General features: G+C 43.3%; 1 protein-coding gene across 2 annotated transcripts in view; it reads left to right on the top strand.

Moving 5' to 3' along the window:
* Nucleotides 1-19,603, top strand: part of LRP1 (LDL receptor protein 1) — a 116,585-nt gene that overhangs the window by 76,936 nt on the left and 20,046 nt on the right. For both annotated transcript variants that reach the window (XM_077658528.1, XM_077658530.1), the window contains 14 exons: nt 1,350-1,576; nt 2,858-3,046; nt 7,893-8,031; nt 8,918-9,138; nt 10,839-10,973; nt 11,943-12,062; nt 13,583-13,825; nt 14,256-14,372; nt 14,921-15,037; nt 15,391-15,510; nt 15,594-15,713; nt 17,269-17,382; nt 17,565-17,693; nt 18,874-19,148. In XM_077658528.1, coding sequence (XP_077514654.1) covers nt 1,350-1,576; nt 2,858-3,046; nt 7,893-8,031; nt 8,918-9,138; nt 10,839-10,973; nt 11,943-12,062; nt 13,583-13,825; nt 14,256-14,372; nt 14,921-15,037; nt 15,391-15,510; nt 15,594-15,713; nt 17,269-17,382; nt 17,565-17,693; nt 18,874-19,148 — 2,266 coding nt within the window. The remainder of the gene's footprint in view (nt 1-1,349; nt 1,577-2,857; nt 3,047-7,892; nt 8,032-8,917; nt 9,139-10,838; nt 10,974-11,942; nt 12,063-13,582; nt 13,826-14,255; nt 14,373-14,920; nt 15,038-15,390; nt 15,511-15,593; nt 15,714-17,268; nt 17,383-17,564; nt 17,694-18,873; nt 19,149-19,603) is intronic.

The raw sequence follows: 19,603 nt of genomic DNA on the forward strand, positions 1-19,603 counted from the left end.
CCTCGAAGCAGTCTCGGCAGGAAAGACTGGTTAGTACTTGTTCCAGCACCCTAGCGGAGCCCCGATGGTTGTGCCATCTATCGTTCTGCCTTGAAAGCTTCCAACGATGGTTTTCAACAGCGGCGCTCGGAGGCGCGCAGTTCGAATTATGGGTGGCGGCGCCAATTTTTGAGTGATATAACGAGCTGTTACGCGCATAGACTTCTATGCACTGCGGACCGGACCACGATGACTATTTCGAATTATCCAAAAATTCGAATTAACGAGTTGTGAATTAACGAGCTTTCACTGTACTACAAATGTTAGAGCTTTGTACTTTTCATCATGAAATTCAGCTGTTATTTGTGCAGTACATTCTCTTGCGCTTTGTTCATAGTTGATGCTAGTGCTCACCTTTCTGGGTGCACTTCTATTTGGTTTGCCATTCTGTGTTTTATTTCAAGCTTGAACTTGATTATTTTTAATTTTGGGGCAGGTCATTTGGTTTTCATAATGGTATTTGTGCCCATTTGGTCTTAATCTGTTTTTTGTGCAAGGCTGAACCTGCAATAAGGTATCCTGTTCTGCATTAGGGAATCCTAAGTGTGCAAGTAGCCAAAGTACATCTTCTAGAGATCTCTTCATTTTTATGCTAGCAGGGCGCAAGGAAACCACAGGGTGCTCACACGTCTCAGTGCAAGGAAGGACAGCTCTTTATGGTAGCTAAGAAAAAATGTTCCAGTCTTATTGCCCTCTTCATTGGCAAAGGAAGAGCAGTGCTAGCTCTACTAGCAGCTCTTTCATGGTTTTGATTAAAATGGCATCGATGGAAAAGACAGATTACACTATGCAAAATCAACCGAAGTGTCAACTAGCACGAAACCACGGCTAGTTCAGCTACGGTCTCTAATGTGAGTTTCCAGACAGCTCTCATCAACGAAAGGCGTAAAGGAAAAAGATAGCAAACCACTGTTAGTAGTACTTTCTGGTTCAACAACAGCCGTTTAACTCCACCATGCAAATAGCTCTGCTTCATCATAAATGGTTTTAAAAATTCCCTTAGTTCTCATTTTTCTCCGGGGCAAGAACGTGGAACCACTTGACTACAGATTCACCTGTGTAACGTTCCCTTTAGTCTGCAGGAGAACACAGGAGTTCTCAATTATGACTGACTACGGCAACAATGACACTGTTTACTTTTGAGAAAACTTCCTCATAAAGCTGTCACTATGAAAGGTCTTACTGCACAAAGCGCCCCTCATAGCTCATTAGTGGAACTGTGACTGTCAGTCACTGATTATTTGTTTGCATTATATATGCTCACTCATCCCTCGCATAGATTAAAGCTAAAACTTTCTTTTCCATCTCAGGTACATGTACTGGACAGACTGGGGTGAACGTCCATACATTGGAAAAGCTGAGATGGATGGTTCAAACGTGCTTGTCCTGGTGAATCGTTCTTCCGAGTCAATGGGCTGGCCCAATGCTCTCACCCTGGACCTGATTACCCGCCAGTTGTTCTGGGCTGATGCCAAGCACGACTACATCGCTACTGCCAACTTAGACGGAGGCAACATACGCATCCTCGCACAAAATGGTGCGCATATTGTTTTCAGTGCTTATCTTTTAATTGCAGCTTATTATGCTGAGAACTGTTTGAAACATTAATTACAGTAGCAAGATTTGTTGTCTGGCTAGTCGGTTACCGTCTTGTAAAGCCATAAGGAATTGTGCTAAAACACAGCACAAGGAAAGACACACAGGATGCGTGTAGTATTACAGGGCCATGTGCCAAATAAAAATTGCTGATGTTTAGCTCGTAATACTGTGGGTGGCCTTATGCTGAGTGTTTCACCTAAGATGTTCTGCAATTATTAAAAATAGGCTTTTTGAGTTCGAAGAGCGCTTTTTTCAGCATGAGCTTTGTCAGTGGTGTAGCGCATCACAATACAGCTAAGACATACTAACTAGTAGGTTTGTTAACTAATGCTTAATTAACTTTTTAACTATTAGTGTTAGTCACCTTATTTATTAAAAGGCGTGCTGCCCACCATAAGTAATGTTCATATCAGTTTAGAATTTCGGAAATACAGTTACCCTCGGCTCTGTGCCCAACAAATAATGCCTAAGTCATGCCAAAATACATTCGCTTTCAAAAACCTTGCATACAAAGCAACTCCTCCTGTGCACGTAGCTTGTCGAAATAGCCAAATTTGTTGGGCCAGAACACCGACGGTAACCGCATTTTCCAAATTCTAGAAACTATTATCGATATTACTTATGGTGGGCTACACGCCTTTGGATAAATAAGGAGACTAACAGTAATAGCTAAAAAGTTAACTACTTGGTACTAGTTAACCAGTCTATTCTCATGCACTGCTCCGCTGCAATGCTATGCTGAAAAAAGCACTCTTCTAACTCAAAAAGCCTATTTTTAAAAATTGCAAAACATCTTGTGTGAAACACCCAGTATTTTCAATTAAAACAGACATTGTTAATAGTTCAGTTGCCTCTGTATATCTCCTATGTAGGCACTCTTTCTCTTCATACTACATTCAAGGGATGCAGTTCGCTCTTAAGCCATGCTGTTTCACGGAAAGGAATGTCGGATTACTGCTTCTGTTCTGTTTCTGCAGGGAGCAAAGATAACTGCTGAGGTGCCGAAGAATATTTTTTGTCGCAGTATAAAAGCTTGCTTGTTGCAGCTACTAAGAGCGGCTCAGTGCAGGCATTATACTAGACTTTAGTCATGGTCAAAAAAACCATGTACCACCTAACATGCTATACGCAGTGCGTTTTAGCAAACCCCCTAATCTTTGCTGTTGTCTTCCCAACTCACTGCCTTTTGCTGTGCTTTTTGTTTTTGTTTTTCCTTCAGGCCCCTCATCTCCATTGCACCACGTGTTTGCCATGACACTATTTGAGGACAAACTGTACTGGACTGATTGGGAGAGCAAAGCAGTGCTTTACTGCAACAAGAACAACTGCTCCAGCATAACCACATTGGTGCGCACTGCCATTCGGCCCATGGACATCCAGGTGCAGCACCCCCTGAGGCAAAGACCAAGTGAGTTGGCAGCCAATGTTCATTAGTGCAGCCACCATGTTTGTTGTTCAGCAACTAATTAGCGCATTCTGTTAGCAGGCCGCCATGGTGGCTCAGCAGTTATGGTGCTCGCTTTTGACGCGGAAGATGCCTATTCGATCCCAGCTGTGGCACTTACATTTTGATGCAGGCGAAATGCTAAAGGCCTGTGTTCTGTGTGATGTCAGTGCATGTTAAACAACCCCAGGTGGTCGAGGTTATCCGGAGCCCTCCACAACGGCGTCCTCACGGCTCGAGTCGCTTTGGGACGTTAACCCCCTTAAACCATACACAACATTCTGTCAGCAGTTTCATGACTTTCAAAAACATACAGTCGATCCCGGATATATCGAATTATTGCCTATATCGAACAGTTGAAAAATCCCCTTGGGAATCCCGTGCAAAAGTATAGTGCTATTGTTCGCGTATATAGAACTCCCATGCACCGGCGTATCGATGTGTCGAACTCCGTGCTGAGCTGTGCCCCGGCAAGTGCGCTTCTCCCACCATACCCCACCCTTGCAAGTGCGCTTCTCCTATTGCAGCCCACCCCCGCAAGTGCGCTTCTCCTCACGAAGTTCTCGCGATGTTCCCGCGACCTCACGCGCGCCGCCTCGCACTCTGAGAAAGGGGCGTGTGGGTAAAAGGCACGTGACGAGGAGCACTTGGAGTGCGATTGGGTGTGAAAGGGAAGCGGGAGGGAGAAACCACGCTGACTGCAGGTGCTCGTTTCCTGTGTTTTGGTTGGCTGACACCGCTGGCGCAGCGAGACGAACGAGGTTAGTGCAGCTTGGGCTTGTGGTAGTGCAGAGACGCGGAGCAGTGTGTCTTTCGATTCGCTTTGTTCCTTTTATTCACGAGGCCAACGCGAAGGCTTGAGACTCGTGTGGTGCAGTGTGTTTTTCTTTCCGCTTTTGGCACGTGTTCCGGAGCCATGACCACGAAGAAACGCAAGAATTTGGATTTTTCAACAAAGGCGGACATCATTCGACGGGTGGAGGCTGGCAAGAAAAAGTTGTCGGTCGCCGCGGCGTTCAGAATTCCTCGCAACATCCTCCTGAGTACGATCCTCAAGAACAAAGCCGATGTTAAGCTGAAGGCAGTGCAGTCCAGACACCCTGGAGCATGTCGTGTGCGCGCCCCAACCTTTGACAAGGTCGAGAAGGCATTGTACGCCAGGTTTTTGGAGACACATGTCAAGAACATACCTGTTGATGGCCCAGTGCTCATGGAGAAGGCCAAATGGTTTACTATGGCCTTCGGAGAAGAAAGCTTCACTGGTGGCACTGATTGGCAGCAGCGATTTAAGAGTCACTACAGCATCGTCGGAAAGACACTTTAGGGCGAAAGCAAGGCGACTAGCACAAGTCACACAGAGAAGTGGTTGTCTGAAGAGTGGCCAAATATTTCCGACAGCTTTTCGCCGTCGCACATATTCAACGCAGATGAGACGGCACTGTTTTGGCAAATGCTGCCAAACAAGACTGTGCATTCGAAGGGCACTGCATGCCATGATGGAAAGAACAGCAAAGTGCGCGTATCGATTTTGCTGGCTCCTAATCAACCTTTGATTAGGAATCAAACTCAAGGTGGACCTCCTAGGAGCCATTTAAATGCTGGCTGGTGCTTGGAACGACGTGAAAAAAGCACAATTGTGAACTGCTTCCGCGAAGCAGGCTTTGTGGTAGCTGCAGATGACGGATGTCTTGACAGTGAAGACGATGACGCTGGATGCCTGGACACCGAATTTCGCGAGCTCTCAGCATTCCCAGGCACCATCCCAGGCGGCGTTACAGCACGCCTGACGCCTGATTTCGTCAGCGCTGACGACGGCGTGCAAGCTGTAGCGGATCGCGCTGATGCGGAGATTGTGGCTGACATCATGGGTGACGAGGACGCAGACTCGAGCAGCGGTGAAGGTTCCGACGAAGAGGACCAACCACCATGTTCTGCTGCTGAACTTGCATCAGCTTTCAGCGTCATTCACCGCTGTTTTGGCACAATGGAAGGAGCTGGCCTTTCTCATTTGGACATTGTCATCAAGCTTGAGGACAGCTTAATGAACTTGATGGTGCAGAAGAAAAAGCAAGCAAAGGTCACAGATTTTTTCCTTCCGAAATAAAGTGCCCTGGTCATCGCGCTGCGTTTTTGTTTTCTTACGCGCCTTTGAGGCACAGATCAGTAAGTTCCCGTTAGTCACGACATCGGGAAACTGCCTTGAGATGTGTGGAGTTGTTAGAGAAGCTTTTGACATGCATATTTTATATTTCAAATTATCGATATATCGAAATATTTGGCGATCTGCTTCGAGTTCGATATATCTCGTATCGACTGTATTAACGAAGGCTTTGCAAACAGGGGGTATTTGAGATATGAAATGAATAAATTTCTCTTTTGCTTGATTGTAGGCATGTACGAATGGTGAATATTTAGTTTGAAGCGAATACAAAGCAAATAGCTATTTGGTTCGAATAATTTTGAATCGAAGCGAGCAGTTTGAGACTTCAAATGTAGTAGCAAAAAAGGGGGCAAATTGTTGCAGCTCAGTAGCATACACCTAAAGACATGGTTTGTGGAATTCTTCAAGGCAAGTAAAAAATATACAAATAAACAAAAGAAAACAAAAATAAATGTGTTCGAACTTGTGTTTGGCAATGTTCAGTCTGCAGCAAGCCAAAGTGCAGAAACGATCATATTCCTAAGCCCTTACCACACAATTCATATGCTGCTGATTTTAAATATAAAAATCACTGACAGATTTTTCAGATGCTGAAGTTTCGGACACGATTCAAATTTCACACTTACATGACATTGTGTCACACTTCCCAGAGTTAGTGTATAATTATTGTGGCTGAAATTTTGGATGCGTCGAAACTCGTGTCATAATTTCTGCGACTATTTGTGCGGCATACGATGACGTGACCACACTACATATGGGATCGCTTACCACTTGGCAGAGCAGGCTATGACACACGTCTTCCGTTAAGCGAAAGATACCAGTGAAGGCATCGCGTGGACCGGATGCGGCATGTGGCACACCGTCATACACCAGTTGGAGAACGCAGTACCGGTGATTTCTGGGATAGGTCCTTGCGTAGACCACCCTAGCAGTATTTCGCGTTGCACTTGCTCCAAACGGAGGTGCCTCACTAGCACAAGGCATGAGATGCGAGCGTGCCCTTTTGCCACTCCAAATGCGTCACTGGGTGCACCTATCCATTGAGAACAGGTTTTAATGAAACTCTCTTGAGGCAAGTCCTTTTATCTTAGAATGCAAAAAGGCAGCAGAAAAGCACAGTTGAAGTGTACCCTTACGTTATCATGAGGGCTGGAAAATGGCACTGCTCTCTGAAGTGAAGACTCTGCACCCGTGATGAAACGTTTTACAATGCCGGCTTTCTCATCACGGTACCTATGATCACTCAAGTTTCACCTCTCACGTAATTTCAGCCGTCGTAGGGTGTAAACAGTAAGGTATCGCTGGCTTCGAAGTTGGTTTCCAGCGACACCACAGCTATGAAAGCCGACGCTGACGAAGGGCTTGCCGAGGGCATGTTGGTAGCTCTACATTCTTATCTTTTCCATCACCTTCGTCGCAATTTCCACCGTGGCGTGCTCACTTTCACATCCAGGCTTTGTTCCATATCGCATGTGCTCGTTGGTGATGAGCCAAACAGGGCAGCCTTTGAAGGCTGAGTCATACTTCGAAAATATTCCAGGTTTCCGAATATTGATATTTGCTTCGAAGCCCGAATCGATGACCGCATTACTCACTTCGATATGTTTTTCACGTGCGTCATCCTGAACGTGGAGTCCAGGCAGTAACAGTTGTGGGTGGCTCTCAGTGACACGTTGTTTTTGACAGCAGAAAGATGCCCAAAAATGCTTTGCCAACTTAATGCTTGGTAGGTACAGTGTAATCTGTTTATAATAGTATTATATATAATGATATATCGCTTGTAACGATCTAATTCTTTAGATTGATTCTCCCATTGCCCCTATGTAAAAGTAAACCATATATAACAATAAAATTATCAGTGACATAACGGCTACGATAGGATTCAATTCTGGCCGCCCGGAAGGTGTTTACCAACAAAATATCTGAAAGTTTCACTTAAAAAGTATTTTGAAGTGGATGATGGGAAAACTCCTCAAATGGACCGGCGTGGCAAAATCCATGAGGGGGCTTAGCATACGGCCTTGGGAACCCAGCACTATCATCGTCACAATCGCCGGAGGGAGGGGGAAGAGTTTGCTTGGCCACCGCGCAATGCTTGCTCACACAAATGTAGTTTCCGCCCGTTTCTGCATTTGTGAACTGGGTAAAAATGACAGTGACTAAGCGTAAGGCACTATCTTTGAGCCCACCCCCTCCCCAGCTTTTAAAGTGGAATACACTGTATAGTAACAGGTGCACAAATGATAATTTGCTCACAAGATTTTTGGGTTGGCGCAGCAGTTCGTAGCATGCTGTTTTTACCTGCTGAGTTTTTTTCCCCACCGTCAGAGCAAGTGCACAAGACAGCTCAAACTGCGTGTGCCCTGTTCCCCTCATGTTCACTTAATGCTAAATGACAAAGGATGAAGGAAATAGGCTAGACACAAGCGCATCTTTTGTCTTCTAGTGCTATACGAACAAGGTCCAGATGGTGTCCTGCCCTCACTGTGAGCTCTATCTGGGGCTCAAGAGCCATTTGGGCCTTTCTCTGAAATCTGTAATGCAGTCAGTGATGAAGAGAGTTTTTTCCTTTCTTTTTTTTTTTTTTTTGTCCAGCAAATCCTTCATGCTCACCTTGTCTTCCTTTTTTCTTCTTTTGCCTGCTTGCAGTGCCCGACAACCCATGCCAGGATAATGGTGGCTGTGCAACATTGTGCCTGCTGAAAGCGGGGGGCAAGTCCACCTGTGCATGTCCCGAAAATTACATCTTGCAAGAGGACTCAGTGTCTTGTGAGAACAACTGCACTAGGTGAGGCACCTAGGCACCACTCTGGAGACAGTCTCAGTCCGTTTAGTTTGCTCAGAAAACTGGTTCTATTGGTGATGATATTCCTGAGATATTTTCTCTTCGGGAGCACTTTCATTACCCTCAATAGTGTGACAGCATTTGTTAGTAGAATTGCACACTTCGCAGAAGATGTTCTGTGCATTCCTTTTAAGGGCCCCTGATTTATGTTGAACCTTGCAGGTAAAACCAGTGAATGTAATTTTTCACCCCTGCATATGCAGGTTTTGCACAAAAATTGCTGGGCTTAAAAAATTCGCCGCGTTTAATGCAGACATACACAGTCAGACTTCTCAAGTTTTGGTTTAAAGGTTGCCGCTTTTCAGTCAATAAGTTGCAAGAGACATTTGAATAATTCTAATTCAGTTGTTCAGAGCGTGCCACTTGTGGAAATTCTTTTCACGGCGAAGAGAAACCTTGGCCCAGCAACTGTGACTACTTCATATGTGGTGCTGGTTGGTTTGCATGACACTGCTTGTGGAAATCGCATGAGGCCAGTTTTCATAGCTGATCACTTTTGAGCATCTTTATAAGGCCAGCTATCATCATAAACCAACTCCATTTCTTCATATTCTTCAGCAAGCGGAGATACATATTTGCTTACAGAGTAGACTCGCATTTTATTTCCCAAAAATTTTTGGATATTTGAGGGCTGCACTCATTACGCGAAATAATACGTTGGCAGAAATTTTTATTTTGACAACCACAATAGCAAGTGTATTCATTGTGTGAGTAATTGTGGTGTCTAAAATGCACGATTTCACTGCGGCATTATGGCATTGGGGATGGGCAATGGCACTACACCAAAGTGTAATGTCACGTCATCTTTCACTTTGTTCTTTCCTCACAGCTCGCAGTTTGTGTGTGAGAAGACGTACAAGTGCATCCCATCTCTTTGGCGCTGCGACACCCAGGACGACTGCGGAGATGGCTCTGACGAGCCGGCTAGCTGCCCGCCATTCCTCTGCAGCCCTGGCCAGTTCCAGTGTGCTGACGAGCAGTGCATCCAACCGAGCCAGCTGTGCGATGGCAAGCCACAGTGCTCAGCGGGTGATGATGAACATGACTGTGGTGAGTTGACTTTACCTCTCATGATGCTGTGAGGATACCTGTGTGGTCATAATGTGGTTAGGACTGTGCGAATATTTGTTTTTCAAATTATAATTAAAAAAACCTGTGTAATAACTGCAACTGTGAATGACTAGTTGCACAAATGCTGCCTGCTGCTACAGTAATGATAACTTTCACTTGGTCATGGATGTAACTGGGCTGACGGTGATGATAAAGATAATTATGAATTCAGCATATGTTTAGCACAGAAGCTCTACTCTGCAACAACTTATTCTGGCAGTGGAGCAGAAGATACTAAGCTGAAACTTATCCTCTCTTTCTACGCACCGGAATATAGTCCCTACTTGCAGTCATTGTTTTTCTCTTAAAACATAGTATATTGTCAATATTAGTAATTTAAGGGGGGACACTGGTCTTAGACCTATTTTCCTTATTTTTAGTCCAATCCTAATGAAACTGTATTAACTTGCTCAGTATTTTTTTACTGATTTCATATATGAAATTGCTTTTTTAATTACTTTGTTAGTTCCTAAGATAATTAATTTCAATTAGTCAATTATTAGTACCTCGGTACCAAAAAATGGCTCAATAAAAAAGAATTTTTAACCCATGGCTACATAGTATGTGAGTAAAGAGTGCAATAATCACAGCAGTTTTTTTGTTTTTTTCATTTTATCCTCATTAGTAATTTTACAGCACTTAAAATAGCAGCATTCAAAGTGTGAATATCATGCATAGATAAACTTTGCAAAATTATAAATTCTTGAAGCATAATTGAACAATTGTGCTTCGATTACTGCATATATTGTGCCTTCAGCTTCCCTTAGCAAACAATATGACATGTCTATTTGTCCTAGACGTTGAGATATTGACGTACTAAATTTTCATGGTGTTAAATCGCCTGCTCCTGCACAAATTGAACCCAAACAGTGATCTAAATTTAATATTATGGTCAAAATAAAAATGTCCTGAAGGAAAAATCTGGTAGAGTTGAACAAGAATAGCTATAGACTCCAAAAATGTCATTTTTAAAAAATTGATTTTTGGGTCATTTTTTGGTCCCAAAGACCAGTGTTTCCAACGCAGCTGCCAACTTTCAACGCTGAAATTTAAAGAAAAAAAAAGTTTTCTTGATAACAAATTTCCTGGACACATCCAGTTCCAAAAAAGAAAACCTTCAGCTGTTGCAACGACAGAATGAAGCTATCGCAGGGAGAGGAGCGCGCCAGCCATCCAGGTGCACCGTCGTGCAGCCGGATTATTTGGCAGAATGTCAGTTCCGGATGCTCTGCTCTGTGTCTCCAGTTCCCCTTCATTGCCAAGAAAACGTGTAGCCGAAAATCAAGAAAACTTTTTTCTCACTTTCAAAGTTGAAAGTTGGCAGTTGTATTAGAAATATGCCTTAAATATTGAGTATTCACAATTTGCTATGTTTTAAAACTAATAACCACAAGCAGGTACTGTATTCCGCTGCTTAGAAAGAGAGGTCGTTTTTTGGCTCTGCAGCTTCAGCTCCGTTGCCAGGAAAAGTTTCAGTGGAGCACAGCGTCCCACTTTTACAATACTTAATCAAGTCTCTGTATTTCCTCTAGTTTTCATCATGACTTGTTCCTGTGTTTTCTGCGATAAGGGGGAACTATGCTGGTGCTCAGCTGCTCATTCTTAGAATTTTACTAATGTCAGGTATTTTTCTTTTGCAGACAAGTACACCTGTTTACCAAGCCAGTTCAAATGTCCTGGAAATGGAACCACCCAGGCGTACTGCATATCAGTGGCATCACGGTGCGATGGCCACAAGGACTGCACTGTGGGAGGAGAAGACGAACTTAATTGCCGTAAGGACCACCGCAATATATCACTCCTACTGTCAACTGCTGAGTTTGCCCGGAGCTGTATTATAATTTAGCACATAAAAATGCTGTTTGCAGTTGCTCCGGTTTTCGTTGAACAGCTTGCAGCAATTACCCGCCATGGTGGCTCAGTGGTTATGATGCTCAGCTACTGATCGGGAGTACCGGGGTTGGAACCCCCAGTGTTTCGATGGAGGCTGTCATGTCAGCAGATGTCATGTCAGTGCATGTTAAAGATCCCCAGGTGGTTATCAGAGCCCTCCACTACCACACCTCTTTCTTCCTTTTTCCTTTCACCCCCTCCTTTATCCCTTCCCTTATGGTGCAGTTCAGGTGTCCACAGAGATGTGAGACAGATACTGCACCATTTCCTTTCCCCAAAAACCAATTTTCAATTTTTCTGCAGTAATGTTTTGTTTATGGTATAGTGCATGTTACACACATAGATAATAATTGTGCTGTGGCCCCAAGTAGGCCTGCTTTCTTTCTTTTTCACAGAAAATGGTGTTTAAACAAGTAGATTATTTGCTCGTGCTTGTGCAAGAAAGTTAAAAATCACAGCATGATTTTCACAGCTGGACTTTTCTACTGCACACGCTAACTTTTGAAGATTGTGGTATGGCAGTCATTATGTTTTAAATATTACCCTAAATGAATTTAGTAGGTCCACAACAGCATGACTCTGTTTCCAGGTATGTGCAGAAATAAAGGTTTTTTTTTTTTTTAGCTGTTTTCATCATCATATCCCTTTCTGCCTGAAGTAAACCTCAGCTGGGTCCAGTTGTTGGGTGTGTGATCATTTTATGCTGCAGCCTAAGGGCAGAAGTGCGGAATCCAAAACTTTTTAATCTCTTTTACATGCAATAAAAAACAATTCAGATGCTATTTAGCTATTTTTGCTACACATTAAAAAACAAAAATAGAGTTAATGTCTTGCTAATATCTTGTTTGCAGCACCGAAGACTTGTCCGGCCAACCAATTTAAATGCAACAACAGCCGTTGCATTCCTGATGTGTGGACCTGTGATGGAGACAACGATTGCTTCGACGGATCAGATGAACCACCTAACTGCGGTACGTTAACTTCAGTGCTGTCTCTTTTTTTTTTTTATCCTGTTGTACACTACAACAGTAAAAGCTTATTAGTTTGAACTTCAGTTAATTGGAACTAGGTTCGCATCCCCACATGGTTTGAATTAGCGAGCTTCTACTGTATGTGATTTAACATGCACCTAAGGTCTGTATGCGGATCAACTTAGTGCAGCGTGAAAAAATGCACAAGGATTCTCATGCTGTTCTAGCGTCTTGCTTATTTGTAATTTCTTTGTAACTCTTGTCTGCATGCAAGGCAATTTGCATAAGTTTGTGGGAATTCAGAAGAGAGAGACATGATTTATTACCGCACTGAGGCTAGCGTGGGGAAAAAAACTTTGTTTTGCAAGTTTTGTTGGGCTTTCTTTTTTTTTTTTCATATGAAAGCTTTCTCTTGTACAAAACTGTATTTGGTGGTAATAATTGCAATTGTGTTTTTCGTCTAAAAGAGAAAGGAATAACGCATGCATGCATCATAGTCATTTCCAAGACTAATCGGGAATGATAACTGTAGCTTCTGATCAGGCAGTTGATTGGCAAAAAAAAAATAACAGGTGTCTGCATTAAAAAAAAAAAAAGTGTGTAATTTATCCCGATGCACTGCTGCTGTTTTCCTGAGTACAGTTGTACCCATCCCCTTAAATTTTTAACTTTTCATTGCTGATGTGGCTATAGAGTCAGAATAGGCACATTTAGTAATTCCTTACTGTATGTTTTGTACTAGTGCAGTTTTTTAAAAGCTCGCATGGAATAAAAGTTGCATAATAACAATAGTGGAATGGCATTGAAATGCCACATTTTTTGACCATTCAGTGTTTTTTGTGTATATGTGTTTTATTCTGCCAAGTTATCTCGGTATTAGTAAAACATGCTTTTGCTTTTTGGACTACCACAAACTTTTCACATTGGGGGAAGGAGTAGCAGCTTTCATGATGAAATGATCTCCATGACAAATACTTCTTTATTGCGTGAAGCTGGAGCAAAATAATGCACTGTAATTGCAGTGAATCATTTTATTTTATTCATTATGCTAAAACTTGTGCTCAGTAGTCATTAGGTTTGGTACAGTACTTTAATTTAATTTGGTGTAGTGTCTATTGCCCAAAAGGAACTGCTTTTTGTTATGACATCTGTGCGTTTGTACATTACTAGTTGTGAGGAGCTGGCTAACTGCTCACATGAATTCAGAAGGCTAGGGAGTGGAAAGAAGTGCTCGTTACGACATGAAGCCAACAGTCACTGAAAGCAAGGAGCATAGGGGATGTCTTTTTTTGTAGTTTTTATCAATGGGAGAATAATACAAACAGAAGAAAAAACGACCACATGCCGCCGGTGGGATCCGAACCCACGACTGCTTTTATTAATCTCCCATTGATAAAAACTACAAAAAAAAAAAGCATCCCCTATGCTCCTTGCTTTCAGTGACTGTTGGCTTCCGTTAGTTTTGCTTACGCGAATGTTACATTTGGCAATCTGTGCTTTTTCTTTTTTTGTGCTTCCAGCGGAGAGAGTCTGCTCTTCGAACTCATTCCGGTGCTCATCTGGACGCTGCATTCCCATGGCTTGGCGCTGTGATGGTGACTACGACTGTTCGGGTCGCGAAGATGAAGGCCCTTCATGTGATGAGGAAGCCATGAGCTGCCACCCGTCCTACTTCCGTTGCAGCAATGGCCGCTGCTTGCCTGGCCATTGGCAGTGCGACTTCGACGATGACTGCGGTGATGGTTCAGATGAGAAGGATTGTGGTGAGGGCTCTCTGCTCATATGGGTACCCTCAGATCTTTTTTTGATAATATTGTGATGAAGAAGACGAAGCTAGCAGTGGCGCAGGACAAAGCATTGCGTAACAATATCTAAACAGGAACACTTGTACACTTGACAAATTTTCTGGTTGCATATGTTTAAGGAGAAGTTGGCCCTTACTCTCGAACGTTTCTAAAAGGTATTTTATTCCTTTAGGATGTCTTAGCGCATTGGCATTAAACTTGAGATTGTTGGTTTTCCTGTAGTATTTAATGTACAACTTCAGCATGAGATCCCTTTAAGCTGTTTGTTTCTGAAATGCTGTTTTGTACAGTGAGTGTAAATTTAAAATCCAAATATAGGGAGCATTGCGTAATTGTGTACCTAACTTTAGGAGCAATAAGAGTTTTTTATTACTTTTGCCCTGTGCAGAACGCCGAAGCTGCTTGACCAATGAGTTCCAATGTGCAAACGGGAGGTGCATCAAGGCTTCAATGCATTGCAACGGAGAGTATAACTGTGAAGACCGCAGTGATGAGACCAACTGCAGTGCGTATTACTTCTCCTTTTTTTTTTTCTTTGAGGTAGTGTACTAAATTTATACAAGTCTCACTACCTTTCTCCTGGTCTTCAGTTATTTCCTAGAATGCATATATATTCTGCCATTTATTCAAGTGGTGCAGCTGTTGTAATTCAACCAGTCATTACCAAGGCTAGACTGACTTTGCTTTTGCACTTGACAAGGAATAGTGCTTGCAAGTTGTACACATGAACACCTGGCACTTATTCCATTTTCTGACCATCTTATAATTGAGAGCTCTGGTTGCAGAAAGGCACGGTATTAGTTTACAAATTGCATTTCACATATGAAGTACCCAAAACAGCTGAAATTATATTCAAGGCTGATGTAAAAACAGGAATGATAACACATTGCATGCATCTTCACATTTTTTTGAAACTTTTTCGTTATTGTCGGGTCTGTAGTAATGCTAGTTTTTTTTCGTGTTTCTTGTAGTATGCTCTGCATAGCTGCTCAACCTGGTTTTGATGTCAGACGTGACAATTGAGGTTACTTTATCGTTGCCCTTTTTTTCCAGATTCTACATGTCGTTCTAACGAGTTCTACTGCAAGGTTGTTGGCCACTGCATCCACAAGGAGTGGCGATGTGACGGGGATGTTGATTGTGCTGATGGTTCAGATGAGGAAGGTTGCAGTGAGTGTCAGTCCTTATTTGGCTGATTTTCCAGCAGTTTTGTTGTGTACAATATGTCTGTGAGAAGAAAGAAGTGACCTTTGCATATACTGATGCAGGCTGGCAAAGCTTTTCCCCTCATAATTGGCTCCTTAGCTATGATTCTGTGCTTGGCACTTATTATGTTAAGTCAACCTCATTGTAAGCACAGCAGAACCTGTGGATTTCATTTTCTGCTTTTTTGCAGTGTTGGAGAGCATGTTGCTAGAAATTTATCTGCACCATGCTTTAATATGTTGTGGTGTCATTAATTGCATGTTGACCTTTGACCAGTCAGTGCTTGAAATCTTTGTCCTGCCCTGACATTCTTTCAGACATAGCGTGTAAGACAGGCGAGTTCCAGTGCCACAATGGTCACTGCATCACAGGCGCATTCCAGTGCGACAACGAGGACGACTGTGGGGACGGGTCAGATGAAGATCATCAGCTTTGTTGTAAGTGTGTCTAAATCAGGAACTTTCTTTTTATTCTTTTTTTTTTCCCAGTAGCATTGATGTTATTGGCTTTTTTGTTGCAGTACATTTTGCCTGCCCTCCTGGGAAGTTTAAGTGCAAGAACAGCCTTTGTGTTCCGGGATCCAGTGTGTGCGATGGAAAGGATGACTGTGGTGATAACTCAGATGAAGATTCCCCTCAGTGTGAGTTGCTCTTCCCATCTGACAAAGATACGCTTCAATGCACAATTGAGTCAGTAGAATTGCTTGAATGTTCGCAGAGCTAGAAGCTTTGACAACACCACAGAGCTCATTAAAAATCTCATCATTTACAGGGTATATGATACTTTGGCTTTTGAGGCACTTGATCGTACAGACTATGGAAATGTAAAGGTGATCAGTTTGGCGTCAGTCAAAGTAGACCAAGAGGTCTTTTTGGTGCTCCAGTGACTTGCTTTGCCAATAAAAATTGATGCAAGGGTAAACTGCAATGAAGCACTTCACTGTAGTTAGGTCAAGCCTAACTAGCATTTTAATGAGGGGAAGTGTAGTCACTTCCCGGTCACTATTTCCAGCAAAGGAGTCGACGAGCAGCAACAGCTGCAGTGCATGCTTATTGTAATGGAGCTGTTAGGGGCAGTACTTAGTAATGATGTGCTAGTATGCCTTGTGAATGGGATAGCACTAACACGTACAATAGAACCCCCGCTATAGTAAACTCGGATATAGTAAAGTGAAGCTGTGGTCCCATTTCACCTTCCATAGACTACTGTACTTTTTTTTTCGTTTATAGTAAAGATTTTTTTTTTTCGAAGGAACGGCTTTAGTAAAGAGCGCCTGACCATGGCGATGTGCTTCCCGCGGAATGATGACTCAGCGGCACGCGCGAAGTGCAGGATCGCGAGGCAAATAGATACCGAATGCCCTCGTTGAGATGGCTTTGCCGCCAAGCTAGAGAGCCGCGAGGAGAAGCCAGCTTTTTGAAGAACTTGAGGCCGAGGCAGAGCGCGCGGCGCGTACGGAAAAAGTAAAGCAGGCTATGAACGTAGAAAGAAGGCGGCGCGGGTCGCTTAGAAAAGAAAGTTAGTAAAAGTACAGTAAGGAGTAGAAAAGGAAAGAAAAGGGTGTGCGTTCGTAGCAAGGCAGCGCGAAGCACGGGGAAGCAGCGGCAAGAAGTGGAGGCGCAGCAGAACTGCGTAGGCGGTTTTGCCACACTTGACTTTGTCGCTCGCGTTTCTTAACTACTGCCTCTTAAATGATGCTGAAGCCATAGAAGACGACGCCGTGATCATGGAAAGCTTTGGTTTCCACATGGCGTCAAACTTGCTTTATTTTTGTAGCCTTGTTGTTTTTGTGCAAATACACTTCTGCAAAACATGAATGATATCAAAAACATAACATATGATAACTGATCACAAATAATTATCACATAAAGGGGCGATAAGAGCAGGATGTCAGGTATTTTTGAGTGTTTGTTTTATAAACCAACACTTCATGCTGAGTAAACAGCCAGAGAGCATAGTCAGAGCCATGCCATCACCAACAACTGATATAATAAAGACCCGGATATAGTAAAGAAGTTTTCTGGTCTGAACTACTTTACTATAGAGGGGTTCTACTGTATATGAATTGTAGGTTAGGTTGGGCTTCGTTGTATTTGCTAATGATCCTGAAACAAGTGTACTCCTCTGTGTAAAGCAGGCTTAGCACTTTGGTATTTGAAGATTGAAAATAAATATGGTTATTTCTTTTCCTCTAGGCCATCATTGCAAGGCACACGAATTCAAGTGTAAGAGTCAGCGGTGCATAGCAAGTGCATTTTTCTGCAATGGCATCGATGATTGTGGCGACAACTCTGACGAAGAGGATTGCGGTAAGGGATTGACCGCAATTGAAATTGGCATAGCGCTGCTTTGCCGCAGCTGTTTTACTGCAGATGTTTTAAACAGGAGTGTCATTTATTTATGTAACGGACACATGATTTCACATTTAGCTCTCACTTCTTGGCATTTTGGAACCAGATAAGCATATCAGATACTTGTTGCTCTCTTGCAGACACGGGACCATGCCGATTTGGCACCTGTTCCCAGATGTGCAACATCAAGAAAAATGCCAGCCACAGCTGCAGTTGTGGGCAGGGTTTCATCAAAGATCACACTCGGAACAACTCTTGTGTTGCACAAGGTAACCTCGGTTGACGTTTTTCAGCTTTGCTGGATCCCGTATTGCAAGGAGCATTAAGTGCATTTAAAGCCAGTCTGAAATGACCAAAACTAAGCATGCTTCAGCATTGTACAGATTTTATGCCATATATAGCAGAGCTGACTGGTGTCTAGACTCGAGGTTATAAGTTTAGCACATCACTAATCGCATCCTTGCACACTTCTACATTGCTGAAGTCTTACAATTGAGGCTGTTCTGCGAGATTTGTCAGTTAGTTATTGTCAACATCTGCAACATGGGGAAACCTAGGAAATGAGAAAATGCTCGGGAAACACTTAGAGAGCTTGTGAAGGCGGAGAAAATTGCCTTAATAGCAGCAGTGTGATGCATGCCAAAGCACTGATTGGTAGAGCTGCTTCAGCTGAAGCCCTTCCGTAGTGTTTTCTGCTGACCAAGTATCACCAACCTCCCTTCTCTATCAATTGTGCTTCCTCCCCACATACCGTAGCCTCTTGGCTTCCGATGTTTGATGGAAGCTGTGCCACTTTGTTTTCCCGGGGTCAGTCTGCGACTGCATTGGAAAAGCTATATGTGGATGCCGAAAGAAGGCAACAGCGGCCTTCTAAGAATGGCGCTACTTAAAAATCATCAGCATTGATAGAGGGGCTTTAGCTACAACTGGTAGCAGGTGAGGGGAATGAATAATTTTTTTGTTATGTTCTTAATGCATGTAATATTGAAGAGACCTAAGTGTCAGTTTCAATCAACTGAAAGTTCGAATTAAGTGAGTGCAAAATAACGAGATTCCAATGTATTTCAATTTGTCGCTAGCTTTTTGCTTTCCTTATAGTCCAGCTGTGCACTGCTCAAAGCTGATACGATCTTTCAGAGATATGTATGGTTTCAGCATCTGATGCTACTCTGCATGTTTGCATGTTTACTTGTAGTTGTTTAGTTGGAAGCTGTATATGAGTATATTCAGACCAAGACAGCCATCTCTCGTGATTTGAGAAGATATGGCAGTGAGGGATGTTGCTGGCTCAAATGATATCCTGTCAGTAAACATTTTCAACTCGGACCACTGATCTCAGTTGAACTGAGCTATCATTCAAAGCTCAGTGGTAGCCAGCTGCCATTGAACTGGACTGCTGTTGAAAATGACCGTGTAATTACAACCCAGTGGTGCACATGCCCTTCTCAGGGGACAAAGCCTTCCTGCTGGTGGCAAGTGAAAACGAGCTGCGCCATGTGGACCCATACAAGGTGTATCACCAGGATGGCCAGGGCATGCTGGGAAACCTGGACCCTTCCAACCGCATCCATGCTGTCGACCTCTTCTACAATGACACTCAGACGCTGGTTTTCTGGGCCAGTTTGCACATGGGCGCAATCTACCGCAGGCGACTTTCGCCACTGCCCCAAAGGCCAGAGGACACACGACGCAAGCGGCAAGCAGCTGGTGATGCTGCAGTTTTGGTGAGCCCCTCATCTGTCTCCTATTGTGAGACCTGCATTACTTTTCTTTTTAAACAAGTAATCACGTTATGCTTTTATGGGCTTGTGTTCAGCTGCTTAGAAACATTAAAGAACATACCATTATTGGCCACGTAATGTTATTACAGTAAAACCTTGTTAATTCAGACTGCCACAGAATTCCCGCCAAACACCTATGTAAATCTATGGTGCCAGGAGCCTCGTCACGTGTGGTACCGCATGCGAAGAAGCACCAGCGCTACCGCGTTGCGCACTGAAAGAAACCATGGGGATCCTTAGTATTATGAAGTGGTTCTGGTTCCGACACTCCCGATAGCATGCGTAAATTAAAGCATTTGACGAAACGGCGAAAAAATCTCTGTTGTCGCACAGTTCTAGCCTTAAATGGAGATGACCATTATCCAGGCTTTCACAAAATAAATTTTACTTTCACAGGG

The sequence above is a fragment of the Amblyomma americanum genome, chromosome 3 (genome assembly GCF_052857255.1).
Source record: "Amblyomma americanum isolate KBUSLIRL-KWMA chromosome 3, ASM5285725v1, whole genome shotgun sequence".
Taxonomy (NCBI): Eukaryota; Metazoa; Arthropoda; class Arachnida; order Ixodida; family Ixodidae; genus Amblyomma; species Amblyomma americanum.